The 18,364-nt window shown below is 54.2% G+C and overlaps 1 protein-coding gene across 1 annotated transcript in view; it reads left to right on the forward strand.

Moving 5' to 3' along the window:
• The window catches only part of NCOR2 (nuclear receptor corepressor 2), a 226,199-nt gene that overhangs the window by 146,066 nt on the left and 61,769 nt on the right, over positions 1-18,364 (forward strand). The window contains exons 11-14 of the mRNA XM_059484874.1: positions 1,241-1,337; positions 3,647-3,825; positions 7,055-7,109; positions 9,221-9,319. Of these exons, the coding sequence (XP_059340857.1) occupies positions 1,241-1,337; positions 3,647-3,825; positions 7,055-7,109; positions 9,221-9,319 (430 nt within the window). The remainder of the gene's footprint in view (positions 1-1,240; positions 1,338-3,646; positions 3,826-7,054; positions 7,110-9,220; positions 9,320-18,364) is intronic.

An 18,364-nucleotide genomic window follows, 5' to 3' on the forward strand; every position in this document is an offset into this window, starting at 1 on the left:
ACAAGCAAGCCTTCTCCTTAAGTAATGAAAACAACTAAATTACAAAAGGCTATCACCACACCATGTCCAAGAACAGGACCAGCTAGTGTGGCAGAGCTCGGAAAATGCAAAAGGCTTAAGTTCTTTAAACTCAGAGGTTCAAATCCTCTCCCTTGCTGCTTTTTCCCCAGGGTGGCTCAACACACAGCCAAAAGGAGCAAAAATGTCAGCAATGTGACTGCCTCTGTCACCTCTGCTGCTTATCTCCCAGCTGGCCACATCAAGGCCAGGGCTAGCTCCCTGTCCCTGTCTGGGACAGCCCTAATTCCTGCCTCACTGCTGTGCCCAGATTAAGATGTACAAAACTTGCAGGTGCATTTGGTCACATTGATGATTTATTACATGCACGTGCTTTGATGGGAGCAGAAACATCTGCAGAGGTTGTTGGAATGACCACAGACAACATGAAGGGAGCAAAATGTCTCACTGGAAGGGATGTCCCCTGTCTCTCCCACCCCCTGTCCATTTTCTTCATTGGAAGTGCAATTGAGGTCATGTTGTTTTCTGCCAGGAGAAGACTCGATTTCATGATCTCCACCCTTTTTGCTGAAAACTCCCTGTCCTTCCCATTTCAATCCTGGCACCTTGCCTGGGGTCACCTGATATGCAGAAAACCTAAACCCTTCTGCCAACATCCCATCCTTGTGCCCCACTAACAGCTGGGTGGGTCCAAACTTCTAACTGATGGCTTTATTTGCCTGAAAGAGAAAGGGAGAAATGGTACTGAGAAATGCTTTAATTTTTTACCTGATTCATAAGAAAAGTTGTAATTCCTTGGAATGTGTGGCTGTTGCTATAAGGGGAAGATGTCAGTGGATGGGTTTGATTTAAAACTTCCCACAGCATTTTGCAAACCAGATGTGGTGGCACAGGGCTAATGGTTCGGTGCTGACACCAACACCTTTGTGCCATTGCTGTGGTGGGGTGAGCAGGGGAAAATGTTGGGGGGGAGAGTGTGGTTGGGAATGAAATGTTCTCGTGTTCTAGCAGTCCAGGAAGCTGACACAGGTAAGGAAAGTGGTTTTGAGGGGCTCTTGACCTGCGAGCCCCAAACGCAGGTGCCTTTCCCACAGTGTGGGACGGGGTGGCCTGAGTGGGATGTTGGGATATGGCTGTTATGGAGGTCAGAATGTTCTTGAAGGTGGTTTGCTGCTTATGAAGTGGAGCATCAGTGCCTGAGAGTGTCACTGCCCTTTCCCAGCAGGGTAGGACAGAGGGGCAGTGGCGGGCTCTCCATGTCGGCCGCGCGCAGCGAGCACGAGGTGTCCGAGATCATCGACGGGCTCTCGGAGCAAGAGGTGAGAGCAGCTTCCCCTTCCTCCTCCTCCTCTTCACCCCTCACTCTGTCTGCTCTGAGGAAGCCAAGACAGGACTGACGGGTCACACAGAGAAGTCCTGTGCCAAATCCCACTAAGTTTAGGTCCCACTGAGGTTGGGGAGGTTGTTGTGATGGCAAACACTTTCTGGATAGGATCCAAAGTCAGAGGTTTATTTAATACACATCAGCATCTTCCCAGCCATGTGAGAGATGTAATGGAGCTGTGCAATGGTTCTGCCAGAGCAAAACATGGAGCTGGTGGCCAGTAGGTTGGGTTTATCAGCATTTGGCTGTCTCTTAGGGACCAGAATCCCCAGTGTGCTGCTCATCCTGGGTAGCACCCCACAAACACCTCCTGGCTGTGGTTTATACTGGAAGTGAAGATGGGAAGGGGAAGGGCAGAGAGCCAGCACCCAGGCTGCTGGGTGGAGGGGTTTTTCTGTTTGGTTTTGTTTTGAATGGGCTGTGTGACTTGACACAGGGGAATCCTATGGAATGAATGGTTTGTACATGAGCCAGTTGGCCCACATCTTCTGGGAGTGCTCCATTCATCTTGAAACATCCCTGTGACCTCGGCTTCGTTTGGATCTGGTTTCACAAGGGTTCCACTCTTGGCACAGAGACGAGCTGCAGTGAATGGATTATGTTTGGGAGGGGAGAGCAGCCCTTGCCCAGCAATAGCTGGGATGTTTGCTGCCTGTGCACCACGGCTGATCCCTCTCTGGGATCCCAGGCACTTTGCTCTGAGCCAGTTAAGGTGACAGCATGGAGGACACAGGTCTTGGAAACAGAGGGGAATTTCACAGCCCTGCAGAGGTGATGGCCAAGAGGAGAGTTAGCTGATCCCCTCCATCCCCTGCGCAGTGTGCTGCTAAACTCCACCCCAGCAGCCTCCTGCTGAGCCCCAAATCTGCTTTGCTTGTCCTAGAGGAGACCTTCAGAGCTTCCAGCTCTTCCACAGGGTTGGAAGGAGCAGGGAGGTGAGAGCTGGGGAGCATCTCTGGCAGCAGGGCCAGCTCTCTGCCCAGCACGTTGCTGGAGAGGAGAGGGGTCTGGCTGGTGGGGTGTAGTGGCAGCACCCAGCACCCCAAGAGGCACTGTGCCCTTAGCTGTGGGCAGTGCTCCCACAGCATCCTCTCTGCTCTGCACAGGGGCTTCTCCTGTCAGCAGGGACAGTCTGCAGTTACCCAGGTTGATGCTCCAGCTGAGAGCTATTCCTCCCCTCCCACCATGAGGAGGCATCTGGAGCAGCCAGTTTCTGAACAGGAGGTGTCCTAGTGAGGATGGGGAAGGTGATCATGTGTTGAAATGTCCATGTCTGTGCAGAGAGATGTGCTTTAGGAGGAGGAGCAGGTTGGGTCTGATCGGGCACAGCAGGGAAGCAGAGCAGCACTGGGCAGGCTGGAGTCAGCAGCTCTTTGGAAGGGTTGGCCATGGCTGTTCTCCCAGGAACCAGCATGTGAGCATCTGGCTGTAAATTAAAATAGCAGCACCTGAGACCTGGCCTTCCTGGGTCAAGGGTTGGAGTTTGAGCAGTGACATCCCAGGTGACAGGAAGGACTCAGACTGATGGTGCAATTGAAAGGGGGTGGCCAGAGCATCCCTTTATCCCCACAGGTGGATCTGTGCCAGGGGATCACCAGCAGCTCAGCCAAAGGGACAGTCCTGGCATTTGAGACATCACATTGGCCTCCCTGTTGCAAATACTTAAGGAAACCAGTGTGCCCAGTCTGTCCTGTCCTGGTGTGCAGCTGGGGCTTTGGATGAACTTTGTGCTCCACAGGATGGAGTAAAGACATCAGAATATGTCCCAGGGTGTTGCGTTAAGGAATGACAGCCTCATTTCAGTGACATGTGAAACCTCCTGGAACAATTCCTGTGGAAGGGAAACATGATGTCTGCCTGTGCCCACCTTTTCAGGAAGCTTTGCAGAGCTGGCCCACTTCCCTCACAGTTGGAAAGGGGCTTTAGGACGCTGGGAGGGGGTTGGCATTCCCTGTGCCACTGCTGCTTTGACTTGTTTCTCATTATGGTCAGGACTCACTTAAGTCAGACATTTCCACACAGGATCTTGAAGCCTTTTATTCCAAAATGAAATATTGTTTCCTGGCTGACAGCGATAGCCTCTTTCAGCGTTTAATTTACAATTACTCCAGCAATAAAGCTGTCTAGTGCTTGCTTTTGAATTCTCCTGTTCCTCCTCCTGTCCTTTTCCTCTGGAACATCTGTCCCCCGTGGTCCCCACGGGGCTGTGGTGCTGACCAGCTGTTGTGTGTGCTTCCCCCCAAGAACCTGGAGAAGCAGATGCGCCAGCTCGCCGTCATCCCGCCCATGCTCTACGATGCCGACCAGCAGCGCATCAAATTCATCAACATGAACGGCCTCATGGATGACCCCATGAAGGTCTACAAGGACAGGCAGGTGATGAACATGTGGAGCGAGCAGGAGAAGGAGACCTTCCGGGAAAAGTGAGTGCAGCCCCTCAGCTCTGTGTGTGCAGCCCTGGGGAGCGCGGGCAGGATCCCTGCAGGAATGTCCCAAGTGCTTGGCTGGTCCCCCACAGACACAACCCAAGCTGCTGTGTTACCTTGAACCTGGTGATGCTTCTGCACAGAAACTTGAGGCCTTGTTCTGTATTTGGGGTTTTCCTGCCCCTGTGGAAAGCTGCTGCTCATGGCAGGGTGAGAACAGGAAGTTTTTCAACTTTTGCATTCCCTGTTGTATCAGCCAGTCTAAAGACAACACCAGGGAAACCCAGCACTCCATTCACGTTGCCTTTCTGGATTTTCATGCTGTCCTTCGGGCACTGTGTGTCCAGGGGATTTTTGGGGCTGTCAACATCCAAGCCCCTTATGTAGACCCCCTCAGGCTGCAGCTCCCAGCTGGTGCTCTCCCCCAGTGCTCCATCCTGCTGTCTGCAGGGTTTGCCACCGGCTGCTGTTTCCATGGATGCGTTCCCACATCACACACGTGCAGACTCTGGCTGTGGTGCTTGCTCCTGTTTGCAAGCAGTGCTTGAGAACAGCTTGGTTCTATCAACTGAGATCACTTGGGGAGTCACTGATTCCTTCCCTGGGAACCCCTGTGCTGTCAGCCAAGATGTGGGTGCTCAGCTTGGTCTCACGTCCAGATTCCCCTGAATCCTATAGCCCAATGGGGACCCAGGTGTGTTTGCATGGAGGACTGGAGTCTCCCTGGTGCCCCCAGTGTGCTGTGAAAACAGAGCTGGAGTTCAGCTCCCAGTGGGATGAGCTCTGCTGGAGCTCCCTGCTGTGCACCTGAGGGACATGGAGGTGCATGGATGCACCAGGACCATGTTGTCCTGAGCAGCAGCACCACTTACTCTCCTCTGGACAACCAGGGGATGGCTCCAGGGATTTCCAGCCATGCTGGAAGCCTCTCTGTGTCCAGGATCCCTCCTCCTCCCCCTGCTTGTCAGGACTCCTGTTTGCAGCTGAAATAATTAATTGCCAAGATGGACCGAAAAAGAACAAAACAAGCAAACCGGCTCCAAGCCTTTGATAGAGGAGAATCCTCATTGCTAATTAGCCTTAAAATGTGCCACTCCAAACAGCCAGGCTTGCCACAAATGACGCAAAGGCTAATTACTTGGTCTCTAATGGCAGGGCTGTGCCTGCCTAATGGGGCTGGAGGAATCCACACCCAGTGTGTGCATCCTGCAGTGCACGGTGCATTCTGTGTCATCACTGGGGGCGATGCAGGGCTCCAGGCAGGAATACAGCAGGGTTTCAGGGCTCTCACCAAGCTCATTTGGAGAGGTTGGTACTCAGGAGCTGTAAGGAGGGTGTAGGGAGCCCTGTCCCAGCTCTCCCCCAGCCTGGCATGCTGCTAGCCCAGCTGCCTGCTGTGCTGCAGCTTGTGGCCTGGGTTTTTAAGGTGAACTGGAGTTGTGTCATCCGTGAGCGTGACCTCGAGCTGGCCTCCTCCTGAGACCAGGAAAACTTGGTTCAACCTTTTGTTCAGTTGGCAGGGCTCTTGGAGTAAACAGGCAGGCACTGCAAGGCTGACAAGCTCCGGGTCTGAACTGTTTTAGCTGTCAGAACATAACCACGAGGAAGAACCTGATTTGATTTGCTTCTGGGCAGGATTTCAGGTCTCTGCTGAGAGCCCATTGCTGGCCTACTCCCAGGGACGCTGTGGTTTGCTGCTGAAGGAGCAGGGTGCTGCTCAGGCATTGAGGCTGTGTTGTGCTGGGCAGTGGGAGAATGCAGCATCCATCTCTTATTATGGGGAGATGGTCTGGCCCATAAAAAGGAGTGGATTGTTATCTGCATTGCCCCAGCAGTGTGTTAGCATTGTTGAAAACCCCGTCCTGTGGTCAGCTCTGGGTCTGTTCTGTGTGCAGAGTGAGGAGCCAGCTCTGGCTCCGTGCCCTCACCCCAGGTTGTCTGAGCAGCCTGTCTGGTTTGCTTTCTTCCTTTTTTTTTTTTTTTTAAATTTTTTTTTTGTCCCCCCTAGCATTTCTGGTTTCTATTTTGTTCTGGTGACCAGTTATGGTGACAGGGATCTTACGGTTCTACCCAAACCACATGGGAGTTCTGCATCAACGTGGGTGACAACACCCATGTCCTGCTGCCATGGCTGGAGTTGGTCAGGCCCTCCCTGAGCTCAGCTCAGTGCCTTGACTCCAATGGGACAGAGCAGCAAAAGCAGGAGAGAGCCCCAGGGGAGTCACTGGCAGGGCTGGAGACATGAGCTCCTCACCATGTCCTGCCCATGTTCCACCCACACCACAGCTCTCCCACCTTTTGCCTTGATCCATTTCCCCAGGGCACAGAGCTGTCATTTCCTGGGAGCTGGCAGAGCTGCACATGCTGAACGTGGCTCTCCCTGCCTGCTCAGCTCCCTGGGGCAGAGCCCGTGCTGGTGGCCACCTCTCCTGGCACAGAGTCACCACTCACTGGGCTGTCTGTGCTTTGGCAGTGCATTGGTTAACTCTGCTGCCAGCAGCACCTCCTGCCAAGGTGCTTCCGCACCAGCCAGGCACAGGATTTGGTGGAGGAGGGATCTCTGAGCTTCCCCTGAGCAGGCAGTGTACCCCCCTGGGCTGCCAGAGCCAGGGGGGAGCTTGCTGACAGCTCCTCCGCTTGCTGGGCATGAGGTGGTGTTTGTCAGAGCCGCTGTGCCACTGGGCATCTCTTGAGCAGCTCAGCAGTGTGGCAGCTCTGTGCTTCCTCCCGGGGTTTGGGTTTCCCTTCCTGTCCTTTGAAGCTGCTCCCAACAGCCCAGCAGGGCTTGGGGTCCTGCTCAGCACCAGGGCCACCCATGGCCACGATGTGGGGTGTGATGGCAATTCCTCACCCTTTCCTTGCCAGATCCTGGGGCCTTGGCCAGGTGTGCCTGCCCTCTGTGCCTGCTCTTGGTACAGGCTTGGGTGGCCATGGGGTCGAGCAGGGTGATGAGTAGCTATCCAGCACTTCCAGCCCCCCTTTCCTCTCCCACCCCCTGATGAACATTTGCACATCGAAGCTCCCAGCCAGCCCAGCCCCACTGGGCTAAATTTAAAGTTCCTGTCTTTCTGGGAAGCTGAGCAGCAGACAAATATTTTCTCAAAGCCCAGAGTCCCTCTGGGAGCTGGCCTTGCTGCTCTGGGCACGCAGGGCACGGCAGCCCAGCTGTGAGGGGGTCAGGGCCAGCAACCACAGTAACCCTGTCCCTGTCCCTCTTGCTCTGCAGGTTCATGCAGCACCCGAAGAACTTCGGCCTGATCGCATCCTTCCTGGACAGGAAGGTAAGCCTGGCTCTAACCTCAATTGTGCTGCCTCTCGTGCCATGCCTCGGTGCTGGAGCTGCCGGCAGATGCTGAGCACCTGTGGGTGGTGGTGGTGGTGGCTCGGGGCAGGGTCCAGACGGGCTCCTGCAGAGCCAGGGCTGAGTCAGCTGCGGGAGCTCGGGAGGTGCGAACGCAGCCAGCCTGGCGCGGGGGCGGCGCAGCCCCGTCATCTGCCTGGAGCTGCTTCCCCCCGAGGCATTCTGCACCAGCCAGGCTGGCACACAGCGGGTGGGCACCCAGCTGCCCAGCACAGACCGGAGGGGTCTCTTTGTTCAGGGAGAGAGGGGTTTTTGAGGGTGCTCTGAGTCCCATTTCATGCGGCAGTTCTGGTGGGTGTCCTGAGAGCACACACAGCTCCCCTTGGTGCTAGGAAGAGTTGTTCGCAGGAACTGCCTGACCTTTCCCAGACCTCGTGTGTTGTGCTGCTTGGACTTTTTTTTTTTTGCTGTTAATTGGGCTGATGGAAGAAAGGTTTGAGGGAAAGACCTGAGGGAGGAGTGAGTCTCTTGTCCCATTCTGAGCAAGGCCAGGTACCTTCCTACCTACAGGAAGACCTGACAGACCATATGGGAGATCCTGGACAAACCCAGCCTGAAAACACAGCTATGTCCATCACTTGAATGCTCTCCTGAGCAAGAAACATTTGAAAGTGGCTGCTTCTCTGGTCCTTTTAGTTATTTGCATCTTCTGGCCACCTCATGCAGAGTTTCATACACACAGTGTCCACTCACTCTGAGGGAACCGCTCTGCACTCAGGGGGTGGCCTGCAGAGGTCACTTCCAGCCTAAATTATTCTCTGATTCCTCATAACTCAGGCTGGGGAAATAATTTATAAGACCTTGACCTTCCTGTCCAAAGGAGCAAGGAAGGCCAGCAGCCCCCTCATGCTGCTGCTGCTGCTGCTGTAAGATCCCAAGCTTCTCATCTTTTCTCACTCGATAAAGCTGAAAGTGGTGGGACTTGGATGATGCTCACAATCCAGTCTGTGTTCCAAGCTGTAAAATGTCTTCTAATTTTATTTGTACTCGTTTGTAAATCAGGCTGTAATTATGATACAGAACACATCCATTATCCTGTTGGAGAGAGATGCAAAGTATGGCTCAATGTAATGAATTAATAGATTTTTAAATTGCATTATAAAAAAATAGTGATCTTAGCCCTTGGAACAGATGACTGTAAGTTTTTGTGTTCGCGTGTGTGTGTGTATAATCAGGGCTAAATTAGAAAGAGATCCAATTAACACTTTAAAAGTTGCAATCTGTTTTTGCAAATGGCTCCACTCCTTGCAGAGGGATGGGGTGAGCAGAGCCCCCGGGCACACACAGCTGCCCCAAGCTGCTGAGGACTCATGGCACGATGGATCTGTGGGATTATTTTTCTATGAAGCCACTGATCCTGAATGTGAAGGTGTAGCCCAAGGCTGGCATTCAGGTACCCACCCTGTTCAGCACAGGATTCCTCCCAGCCTGGCACACTTTGTGCTGTTCAGGGACAGGATGTGTGCTGGCTGCGACTCCTGGTTTTCCTGAGGTGCCCAGTCTGTGGTGGTGTTTGTGGAGCCAGCCACTGGAGTAGGGATGGCAGCTCCTGGCATCTCAGTTTGGCCCCAGCAGAGTCGCGCGCGCTCGAGCCAGCGAGCTTAGCGGCTGGAAGTAACAGCAGCTGACAGTGCTGTGGCAGGTTGTGCCTCCTGTAACCTCACACAGGCTGACAGGCAGCTCCTTCTTCTGCCTCTGCTTGCCACGGTCATCTGGGGTCAGCCCTGCTTTGCCTCCAGCCCGGGCTGATCTCTGCTCAGCGCCCCATCTCCAGCCCCGCACGCCTGCGGGACCGCCCTGCTCTGTCCTTGGAAGGGCTGAGCCTCTTTGCTACGACAGCACTGTCCCCTTCTCCAGCTGCTCTGGGAGCCTTGGGGAGGGAGCTGTGGGGAGGCTGTTGGGCTGCAGGTGCTCAGGAGCAGCAGGGACCTGGTGATGACCAGTTCTGAACGCTGCTCCTGAAGTCTGTGCCCCACCAGCAGCACACGAGGCCAGGACCTCCCGTTCCCTGACGTGCCCCTGTCATTGCAGACGGTGGCTGACTGTGTCCTCTATTACTACCTGACCAAGAAGAATGAGAATTACAAGAACCTTGTGAGGAGGAATTACCGGCGGCGCGGGAAGAGCCAGGTAAGGGCTGGAGGAAGGTGTGGAAGGCTCAGCTCATCTGTCAGGCTGAGCAAGGAGCTGCAGCACTTTATCTGAGCCCCCTAAAATGGTGCTTTGCCCCCTCCTTGCATGGAGATACTGCTTGCAGGCTGTGGTGGGTTGTGTTTGTGCTCTTTCAGAACGTGCTGTTTAATGGTAGTTGGTGTTTGTCCATCCCCATGCCAAGGCCACAATGTCTTTAAAAAAACCAAACAAATCCGAGATGCTTAGAAAAGGGGATGGAGTGACTGTGGAAAACATGGCTGTGTGTCAGTAGCATGGGGTTCCCATGCAGCCTGAGCTCTGTGCAATAACCAGGTGGGGTCTGTGTGTCTCTCATTGTCTGGAGATGGCAGCTGAGGTGACAATGGTGACAGGGCTCCTGGGAGCTGGGTGGGGCTCCTGCCTTGCAGAGCCTGCCAGGGCTCTTCCTATAGGTAAAGATGTGGGAGGAAAATTACCTGGGTGGGAGTGACACCTGAGCAGAAGCATATAAATCCATCTGAAGTGTCAAAGGGTGTCCAAGATCCCCTTGGGGGTCTCCTGTGGGGCTGGCAGATGTGGCACTCAAGCTAGTGGAGACCCCTTAAGCCTTTGTTTAAGGGCAGAGCAGATTCTAGGGCACCACAAGGTGCCTGGGGGCAGGTGACTGAGTCAGCCCTTACCATGGCAAAGATACAGATCTAGACAAGACCTTGGCAGTGTTGCTGCTGATACCATGATACCCAGGAACAGATAAGTGCCAACCTTTTGGGAAGGTGCCTTATCCCCATGAGTGCTTGCAGCCAGAGGCAAGTCCTGCTGGTGGATGCCCAGGTCCGTGAAGTGAGGGATTATTCATGTCACAAGGAGAATGAGGCAGCCACAAAGGGACTGTCTCTCCAGATAATGTGGGAATAAGGATGGAAAAACTGGCCTGGCCCGTGACACCACTGACATCAGCAGATCTTCACGCTGCATGGCCATAAAAAGCAGCACTTGGGCCTAGATCCTGATTGGGAAGCAGATAGGTAGCCTCACTCCAATTTGATTTCTGCAGCATTAAGACATCAGAATAGCTAGCACATGACAAATGTCATGGACAGGGCCCAATTTTCCCTTCTTTTTTTCAGAGACATTAGAGATGGATGAAGCCCTATTAGATGATCCAGTCCCTCTCCCAGCAAACACAGGGTGGTTCCCTCCAGTACATTTTTATAGTGTTTACCATGGTCTGTTTTGTTAGATCACAGCAACTAGAACATGAGGCCACATTTGTTTCTTGTTAGCGGTGGAGACATTTAGCACAGCTCATTCTGGTTTCAGTGTTAAATTGAGCAAATGTGGAGAGTGAGAGGCTTTGCTCTGCATCTGCCTACCTACCCCAGCAGCCACAGACCTGCCCATCCTGCACCCAGCAGGGACTGTTTGTGTTTTGGGGTTTGAAATTACCCAAAGCGTCGCTAGTTGCAGCATTTCCCACGAAGCTTTAAAGCCACATGATCCATCCTGAGCATGGGGATGTGTGCTGCCCTTTGGAGCCGTGCTCAGTGCCAGCCTGCAGAAGCAGGGACTTGCTTCATCGCCTGTAGGACTGTTTTTGCAAGTAGGAATGGCACCAGAGGGAACAATTTGCACCTCCCCTGGAGCAGACCTCAGCCAGAATGTCGCTGATTTTGAAAGAGGAGCCCCCCTGAGTCTGGGAGGAAGCGACACAGGGAATATTTCCCGTTGCTGTTGGATGCTCAGGTGGAAGGTGGGATGTTCAGACAAGCTTTGAGAGCCAAGGACTGGCTGCATGATTCACAGTAGGAGAGAGGTGCTGAACAGCCGCTGCTGCATTCAGCCTGGAGCAGCTCTCCCACAGAGATCTTGGGGGGTTTTGAAATTCACACTTTGTGCTGTGATACCTCTAGTATTTGCACCCTTTTCCTGCAAGACTGCACGAGGAGAGTGCTGGAAGAGGGAAGGGCATGCTGCTGCAGAGGAAGGCTCTGCTGGGGACAGACTCATTTTAGGGTGGCATTTTCAGGTAATAAAGGGATTAATATGTTGTTCTGGCAGGAACAGTGAGGCATCTCCTTTGACCTCTTCACGAGCCGGGGTCTCCCCTGGGTGTGGTGCTGATGGGATCTGCTTCCCCACACCAGAGTGGGTCAGTGTGTGCCTGCACAGACCATCACGGGAGAGGTCAGGTACTGGCTGCGATGGAGGGATGCTCCTGGGGAGATTTTGCTCTGTGAGTCTTTCACAAGCAGCTCAAATTCTGCCGGTGCTGCAGGAGTGCTCGTTTGGGAGTAACGTGTCCCAAAGGCTCAGCCAGCACCCTGCTTGTGCCCAAGGGGTCCTGGACTGTTTGGAACCCTGTGCAGATCCTTCATTCGGTTTTCCCTGTGGCCTGGTGAGGAGTGGGGACTGAGGAGCAGCAGCATTGGGCTGATGTGGCAGTGCCAGCTCTGCCATTACCTGCCCAGTCTCAGCAACCAGAGATGTGACAGGATGAAGGACAGAGAACACCCCGGGATGGGCAGTGTTCAGGGAGGAGACAGAATTGTGGACAGCTTTCCTGCAGCACATGGAGGCATGGCGTCATGTTCCCAGCATTGCCCATGCTCTGAGCACATATCTTCCTGCTGGTAAAGGTTCAAGTAGTTAAACACCAAAAGCTGAGCTTTAATTAATTTAGAGGAGGGGAGGAGAGGTTAGTTTTTTGTATCAGATGAGAGGAGAGCGGATGAGATCTGCTACAAAGAGCATTTCAAGTGGCTCTATGCTGCTTTCTTGCTCCTTTTCTCACGGAGAGGTTGGTGGTCTTATTTGCTGTTGGAGGCTGCAGGGAGCTTGAGAGCGAAGGGGAGATAATTACACAGAGAAAAAAGCTTCTCTGTGTCAAGACTATCTTTGTGGCCTACTTATTAAAAGTCCATTAAATAAGAATCCCACTGCTCCCTGGCTGATGGTCCCCTGGCAAAGGATATTCCTCATAAAGCTGCTACTTACTGCTAAAAATCTCCTGCCAAGAGCAGGGACTTCACATGATTCCACTTCCAGTTTGTCAGAAAGCGGAGCAGCCGCCCACTCCGAGCAGGATGCTCCAGCACTCCGCCTTCCATGGCACTGCTCAGTGCAGGTACCACATCCAATGGGTCATGATGCGTGATATGGAGGCTCCTGAGATTAAGATATTTCTAAAATAATCCTGTGTTTGTGTATGGAAGGGCAGTATAACCCTGTGAGGGGGGGAATTGATAGGAAGAGAAATTGCTTCCTCGTCATTTCACACTTGAAAAAAAAAAGAATTTGTGCCGTGGTAAAATAGTCTGATCCAATAGTCAATGTACAGTGATAGGCATAAATTTGCATGAGCTTGTAATGACAAACCCTTGTGTTGATGTGTCCATACAACTCAGGTCTGTGGCAGTCACTCTTCTGGGCATTTCAGTGTCTCTGTGAAACCTCTGCATTCTATAGCAGGGACACTGAAACTGACCGTGTGCTTCATTCTTTGGGAAGTTGTGGGGACACAAGTGTTGGGCTCAAACCGGGCTGGAAGGAAAGTGACTCTACTTCCACATAATTCCATTTGGAGTGTGAGATTTTTTATTCCAGAGTAGATTTGCATTGATTTTGGAGCAACATTGCCCTTGTGGTAGTGGAGCAGCTGCAGTGTGCCAGATACGCTTCCTGCCAGTGAATTCCTTGGGGGGGAAAAGCCATCATCTGCCACACACTGCCGTGATGGGCAGGTGGGCGACCATTCCACCGGGCAAAGCTGTCAATGGGTCAGTCTGTCAGCAGGACTATGGGTCAGTCTGTCGGTAGGGTCAGTCTGTCAGCAGGACCATGGGTCAGTCTGTCAGTAGGGTCAGTCTGTCTGTAGGGGGACCATGGGTCAGTCTGTCAGTAGGGTCAGTCTGTTGGTATGGTCAGTCTGTCGGCAGCAGCACCATGGGTCAGTCTGTCGGTAGGGTCAGTCTGTCGGCAGCAGGACCATGGGTCAGTCTGTCGGTAGGGTCAGTCTGTCGGCAGCAGCACCATGGGTCAGTCTGTTGGTACGGTCAGTCTGTCTGTAGGGGGACCATGGGTCAGTCTGTTGGTAGGGTCAGTCTGTCAGTAGGGTCAGTCTGTTGGTATGGTCAGTCTGTCGGCAGCAGGACCATGGGTCAGTCTGTTGGTATGGTCAGTCTTTTGGTACAGTCAGTCTGTCAGTAGGGTCAGTCTGTTGGTACAGTCAGTCTGTCGGTACGGTCAGTCTGTCAGCAGTGGGACCATAGGTCAGTCTCTTGGTAGGGTCAGTCTGTCACAGCAGCACCATGGGCAGCTGGAGGAGCCGCCTGCGCGCCCTGGGGATGACTCAGAGGGGATGAAGTCATGGTGGAGGGACGGTGCCGCCGGACAGAGCGTGACGCCAGCCCCTCGCAGCGCTGTCAGACGTTCCCTGGCCAAAGGCCGTGTGTCAGTGCCGACACTTTCGAGGACTCACTCGCGGCCCCGGGGGAGTGGAGCCGCCCCGACCCCCCTTCCTCGCCGAGAGCGGTGCCAGAGCCGTGCCGGCAGGGCGGGGACCCACGGTGTGACCTGGCCGGGCCCCTGCGGTCCCCTGCCAGCCCCGACAGCCTTTCCCAGGCCCACCCTCTTCCCTGTCCCCTGCCAAAACCCAAATCGAATTATCCGTCCCGCCGTCTGTCCCGCCCTCCCCAAACACAAACCATTCCCCTCACCAATGAGGATAAACAGCCCCAACCCAGATTTTTATAAACAGCCCGCTTACTTTTTTGGCAGAAGCACCGTCCCAGCAGGATCTGGCCATGTTTGATATCACATGGGACCTGGAGCATTAGGGAAAACCTGGCCAAGCAGGTTTCCCTGGCCACCAGCAGCCCTGTCACACTAGCAGGGGCTGGCAGGGCTTGGGGTTCCAGATAGTGCCTGCCCAGGGCTCCCTGCACCCTGTCCCCAGTGCTGGAGCACATCTCGTGCCCTGTTCCAGCCTTGCCATGCCAGTGCCTCTCCTCCCTCCCCAGGAATCAGATCCAGAGCTCAGCAAACTGTTCTAACTCTGTAAATTGTGCAAGTGCTCCCACTCCAGTAACCACAGCAGCTAATGAGAGGAATGATCCTTGTTTCTGGGAACCATTTGATCTTCATCAGTCCAGGGAGCAGCTCCTCATTAGTGATAAAGGGTTTGACAACTTCTCTTCCAGACTCAGGGACATACTTGTCACAAAACCCTGGTTTAATCATGCAGCACATCGTACAGACACAGCCCTGGATGTGGCCAGTAAACTTTGTGCCACAAATACCAAGAAATTATTCTGCAGGCACTTAAAGCTGTGCTGACTGGAGCGTTGTATCTAAAACAGCACTGAAATTATCTGTGGATGAGCAGGGGCAGTCTGTGAGGGAGGTTGCCTGGTTGGGAATGATGCCAGGGATGTCAGTACTGGGGCATGGGTTCATCTTCTGCCAGTGGAATGTCACTGCTGGGATGTAAAAGGGCTTGAATTTGGCTCATTTTCTGGACAAATCTGCAGTGTGGCAGGGCTGCTGATGGCCCAGGAAATGAGGCTGAGGCTACAGGACCAGTGAGAAGTTGAACTTGGTCAGACCCTGTGGTCCTGGTCCTGCTCAAGTGTGGCCTCATAGGAAGAAACATCTCACAGAATGTTTGTCCCCTGGTGCTCAGTGCAGGCTGCCACTCTTTAAACCTGTGGCCACCAGGGAGGTTTATGTTGGGATGCCTGCCCAGCAGGTGGATGAGGTGTGACACACAGTGATGCTCGAGTTGGGATCGATTCTGTAACCCCCCCTTGGCACCTGTTTTTTCAGTCTGGACTCCTGTTGCTCCCCCAGGTGTGCCCCGTAAGGTCCATTGTGCCTGTTCCCCCATCACAAGGGTGCAGCAGCCTTCCTGCAGCCCTGCCACCCCTCCAGGCAGCACAATCGGGCAAACAGAATGGAAACTTGCATTCCTGAAATCCCAGCTGCAGTTTTGGGGGTGATTTAATGAGAATGACATGGCCATATTTGGGAAAGGAATCAGAGGATGCGTTGCCACAGGAGGGTGGCTGCTTGTCCCCAGGTCCCCGTGTGGGCTGGTGACAGTGCAGGGACAGCAGGGAGGGTTGTGGGCTCAGAGCAGGGACAGGCATCAGCAGGCAGGGACACACAACCACTGATGGACCCTTTGGCCCTCACAGCTGGGCTCTTCAGAGCTGCTTGATCACATCTGCAGGTAGCAGTGACACAAGAGTCACTTGGGTGAGGTGACCCCATTCCAGCTGGCCCCCAGGTTTGGGCTGGTGTTTCTCCAGCAGCAGGTGGATGTATCCTTGCAGAGAGAGCTCCTCCATACCCCTGCCCACGTGAGTACCTCTGGGGCAGGGTCTGGGGTCCAGGCTGGGCTTTGCTGATCCCAGTGAGGGACCTGCAGCGCCTACAGTGTGGTTGGATTTTGGGATGAGTTGTTTTATCTGTTGTTGTGATCCAGGTTTGACTAGGAACGGATGGGAAATAGGTCATGTCATTGCTGAATTGCTTCCTGAAGCAGCACAGCTGAAAATCCCAGAAATCTGTTTCTACAAGGATAGAGGGCTTGCTTTGCCCCTGGTTGTTTGTGTGGTGTGTGTGGATGCTGCTCTGCATCCCACAAACTGCTGACCTGGCGCCTTCCTGTGTTGGCAGGGCTTGGAGAGGGGTCGGCGTGTGGCTGGGGGGCTGTGAGCAGGGGGAGCAGGGCAAGGCAAACCACAGGGAAGAGAAAACACGTGTTCCCAGCCTGGGACAGAGCGGGGCTCATCTCCACTGCTTCCAAACACTATGCTCTCTCTTCCCTTCGGGTCATTTTTCCCTTCACAAGCAATCAAATCACTTTTTTAAAAACTCAGCAGCGACCCAGAAAAGAAACATTTCCTCTTATGGAAAAGCCCTCAGTGGTGCAAGGAAGGATCTGGTGAGCAGGGTCCTGTAAAAATCACTTCAGTGTGTATCACAGAGTGAGTGGTGGGAGGGCAGCAGTCCCAGTGGTGCTGGCTGTGCCACACAGGGCCCTGCCTGGATGGTTCCTGTGCCCAGCAGGCTCCCAGTGCTGCCAGAGATGAGCCCACACTTGGGTGAGTGCACTTGGGCATGCTTGTCCTGTGGTCTGCCAAGTGATGCAGGGTCCAGCATGACTCCAGTCCCATTGCCAGCCCCTCTCCTTGCCCCTGACGTGCTGCATGCCCCCAGGACCCTGCTTGCTCCAGGGCCAGCAGCCTGGGAGATGGCACAGGGCTTTGCCATGGCATGGCAGGGCAGCCTGGCTGCAGCTGTGGGCACTTTGCTGCTGGCACTGGCCGTGTTTTGTGGCCTGTGGTGCCTGAGAGCTGTATTGGTGAGTGTGCACAGGGCCTGTCCACATCTCCTGGGACACTGGGTAGGCACAGCCTCGGTGTTCTCCATCCCTGCCATGTGCTGCCTGTGTTGCAGAGGTGGCTGTTTGCTGCTAGAGGAGCAGCCCAGCTCAGAGCTGTCACAGTTTGAGCTGCACAGAGTGATCCCCATGCTCTCTATCATTCTTATGAAATCTGAGCCTGGCCCTTTGATTTTTTTTTTTTACTTGCTTCCACAGCCAACAGCATCAAACCCAGCCCTGGGACACAAGCAATCAAAGCTGTGTTGCCGGCAGACATTCCTCTTCCTCCCGTTGTTGTTTTGGCAGGGCTTGTTTTGCTTTGTGGTTTCTCCCAGGAGCGGAGGGTGCCGCGCGCGGCCGTGAGAAGCCAGGCTGCGTGGCCGTGGGTGGCAGCCAGCCCTGAGGCCTTCCAGACCACTGCAGCAGGGGCTCCAGGCACTGCCAGTCGGTGTCATGACACACAAATGTGTTTCTGAGCCATCCTCCCTGTGCTGTGTGTCCAGCCTGCCTCGGGAGGTGGTAGGGATGTGTGGGGAGCAGTGTTTGCAGTGGCTGTATCAGAGGTGTGGCACTGGCAAGGAAGGAAAACTCCATGGGCACTTGGGGTGCCTGGGCAGCGTGGTGGCTAACAGGGAGCCTGGTGCTGAGGGTGCTCTGTGGCCAAGTCCCTGCCCTGGCTCTCACTGATGTGACCTGCCAGGGGCAGAGATTGAAAGCAGGTGGAAATACAGATGTAGGTGGCAGAGAGAGGATAGGAATAGGCGGCCCTGTTCCTGGCAAAGATGCCCTGCAGAGAATCTGTGGGGCTGGGAATAAGAGCCAAGTGCCAAGTCCTGCTCATTGTCCTGCACAGAGCATGGAGCATCATACCCCATGGTGCCAGTTCTGGACCCTGTGGGATGTTCAGGGTGATGCCATCAGGCACCCATGTGTGCCCACGGCCATGGCAGCTGTGCTGGGGCTCCTGGAGAAGCAGCAAAGCAAACCCCAGGCGTTCCTGGCCAGCCCAGCATTGGCCTTTTGTCTTCAGCTTATCTCGAGCTGGTTTTAATTTGCAACTCCCTGATTGCGTGCAATGACCTTGGCCTGAGCCTGCTCTGCAGCTGAGTGCCCCAGAGAACATCATAAATGCCATTGATCTGAAGTCACACGCCGGAGGAGTGAAGAGCTGGTGCCCTGCACGTTGGAGAGGTGGCACAGCCGAGTAGGTGCTCCCAGCTGCCAGAGGGGATGGGGCTCACACTGGTGGGATGCAGCTCCCTCCAAAGTCCCTGTCAAGGCAGACTCTGGTGTGACATGCCGGGGAGAGGGTTGGCACGAGTCCCTGCGCTGCCGCAGTGAGACTGTGGCAAGGGTGCAGAGCCGCTTTAAACAAAACCCGGAGCTCGCTGCCTGCAGTAGCTGGGAACGAGCTTGAGTGGCACCAAAACCATGTGCCTTGCAGCTCAGGCTGGCATGCACAGCTCCCTCCGCACCAGGGTGCACAGGCTCGCTCCCTACTGATTTAAGGGACAAACAGGAGCTGGTGGTTCCATCTCCTGTAAGAGCCCAGGGCACTGTAATGATGGCAGGGGACGTGATGCATCTGCTGGCAAGCAAATGGCATCCCCCATGCAGCCAGTCTGGCTTTGAAACCTTTGAAACCTGGTGTAGGA

The sequence above is a fragment of the Ammospiza nelsoni genome, chromosome 18, assembly GCF_027579445.1.
Source record: "Ammospiza nelsoni isolate bAmmNel1 chromosome 18, bAmmNel1.pri, whole genome shotgun sequence".
NCBI lineage: Eukaryota > Metazoa > Chordata > Aves > Passeriformes > Passerellidae > Ammospiza > Ammospiza nelsoni.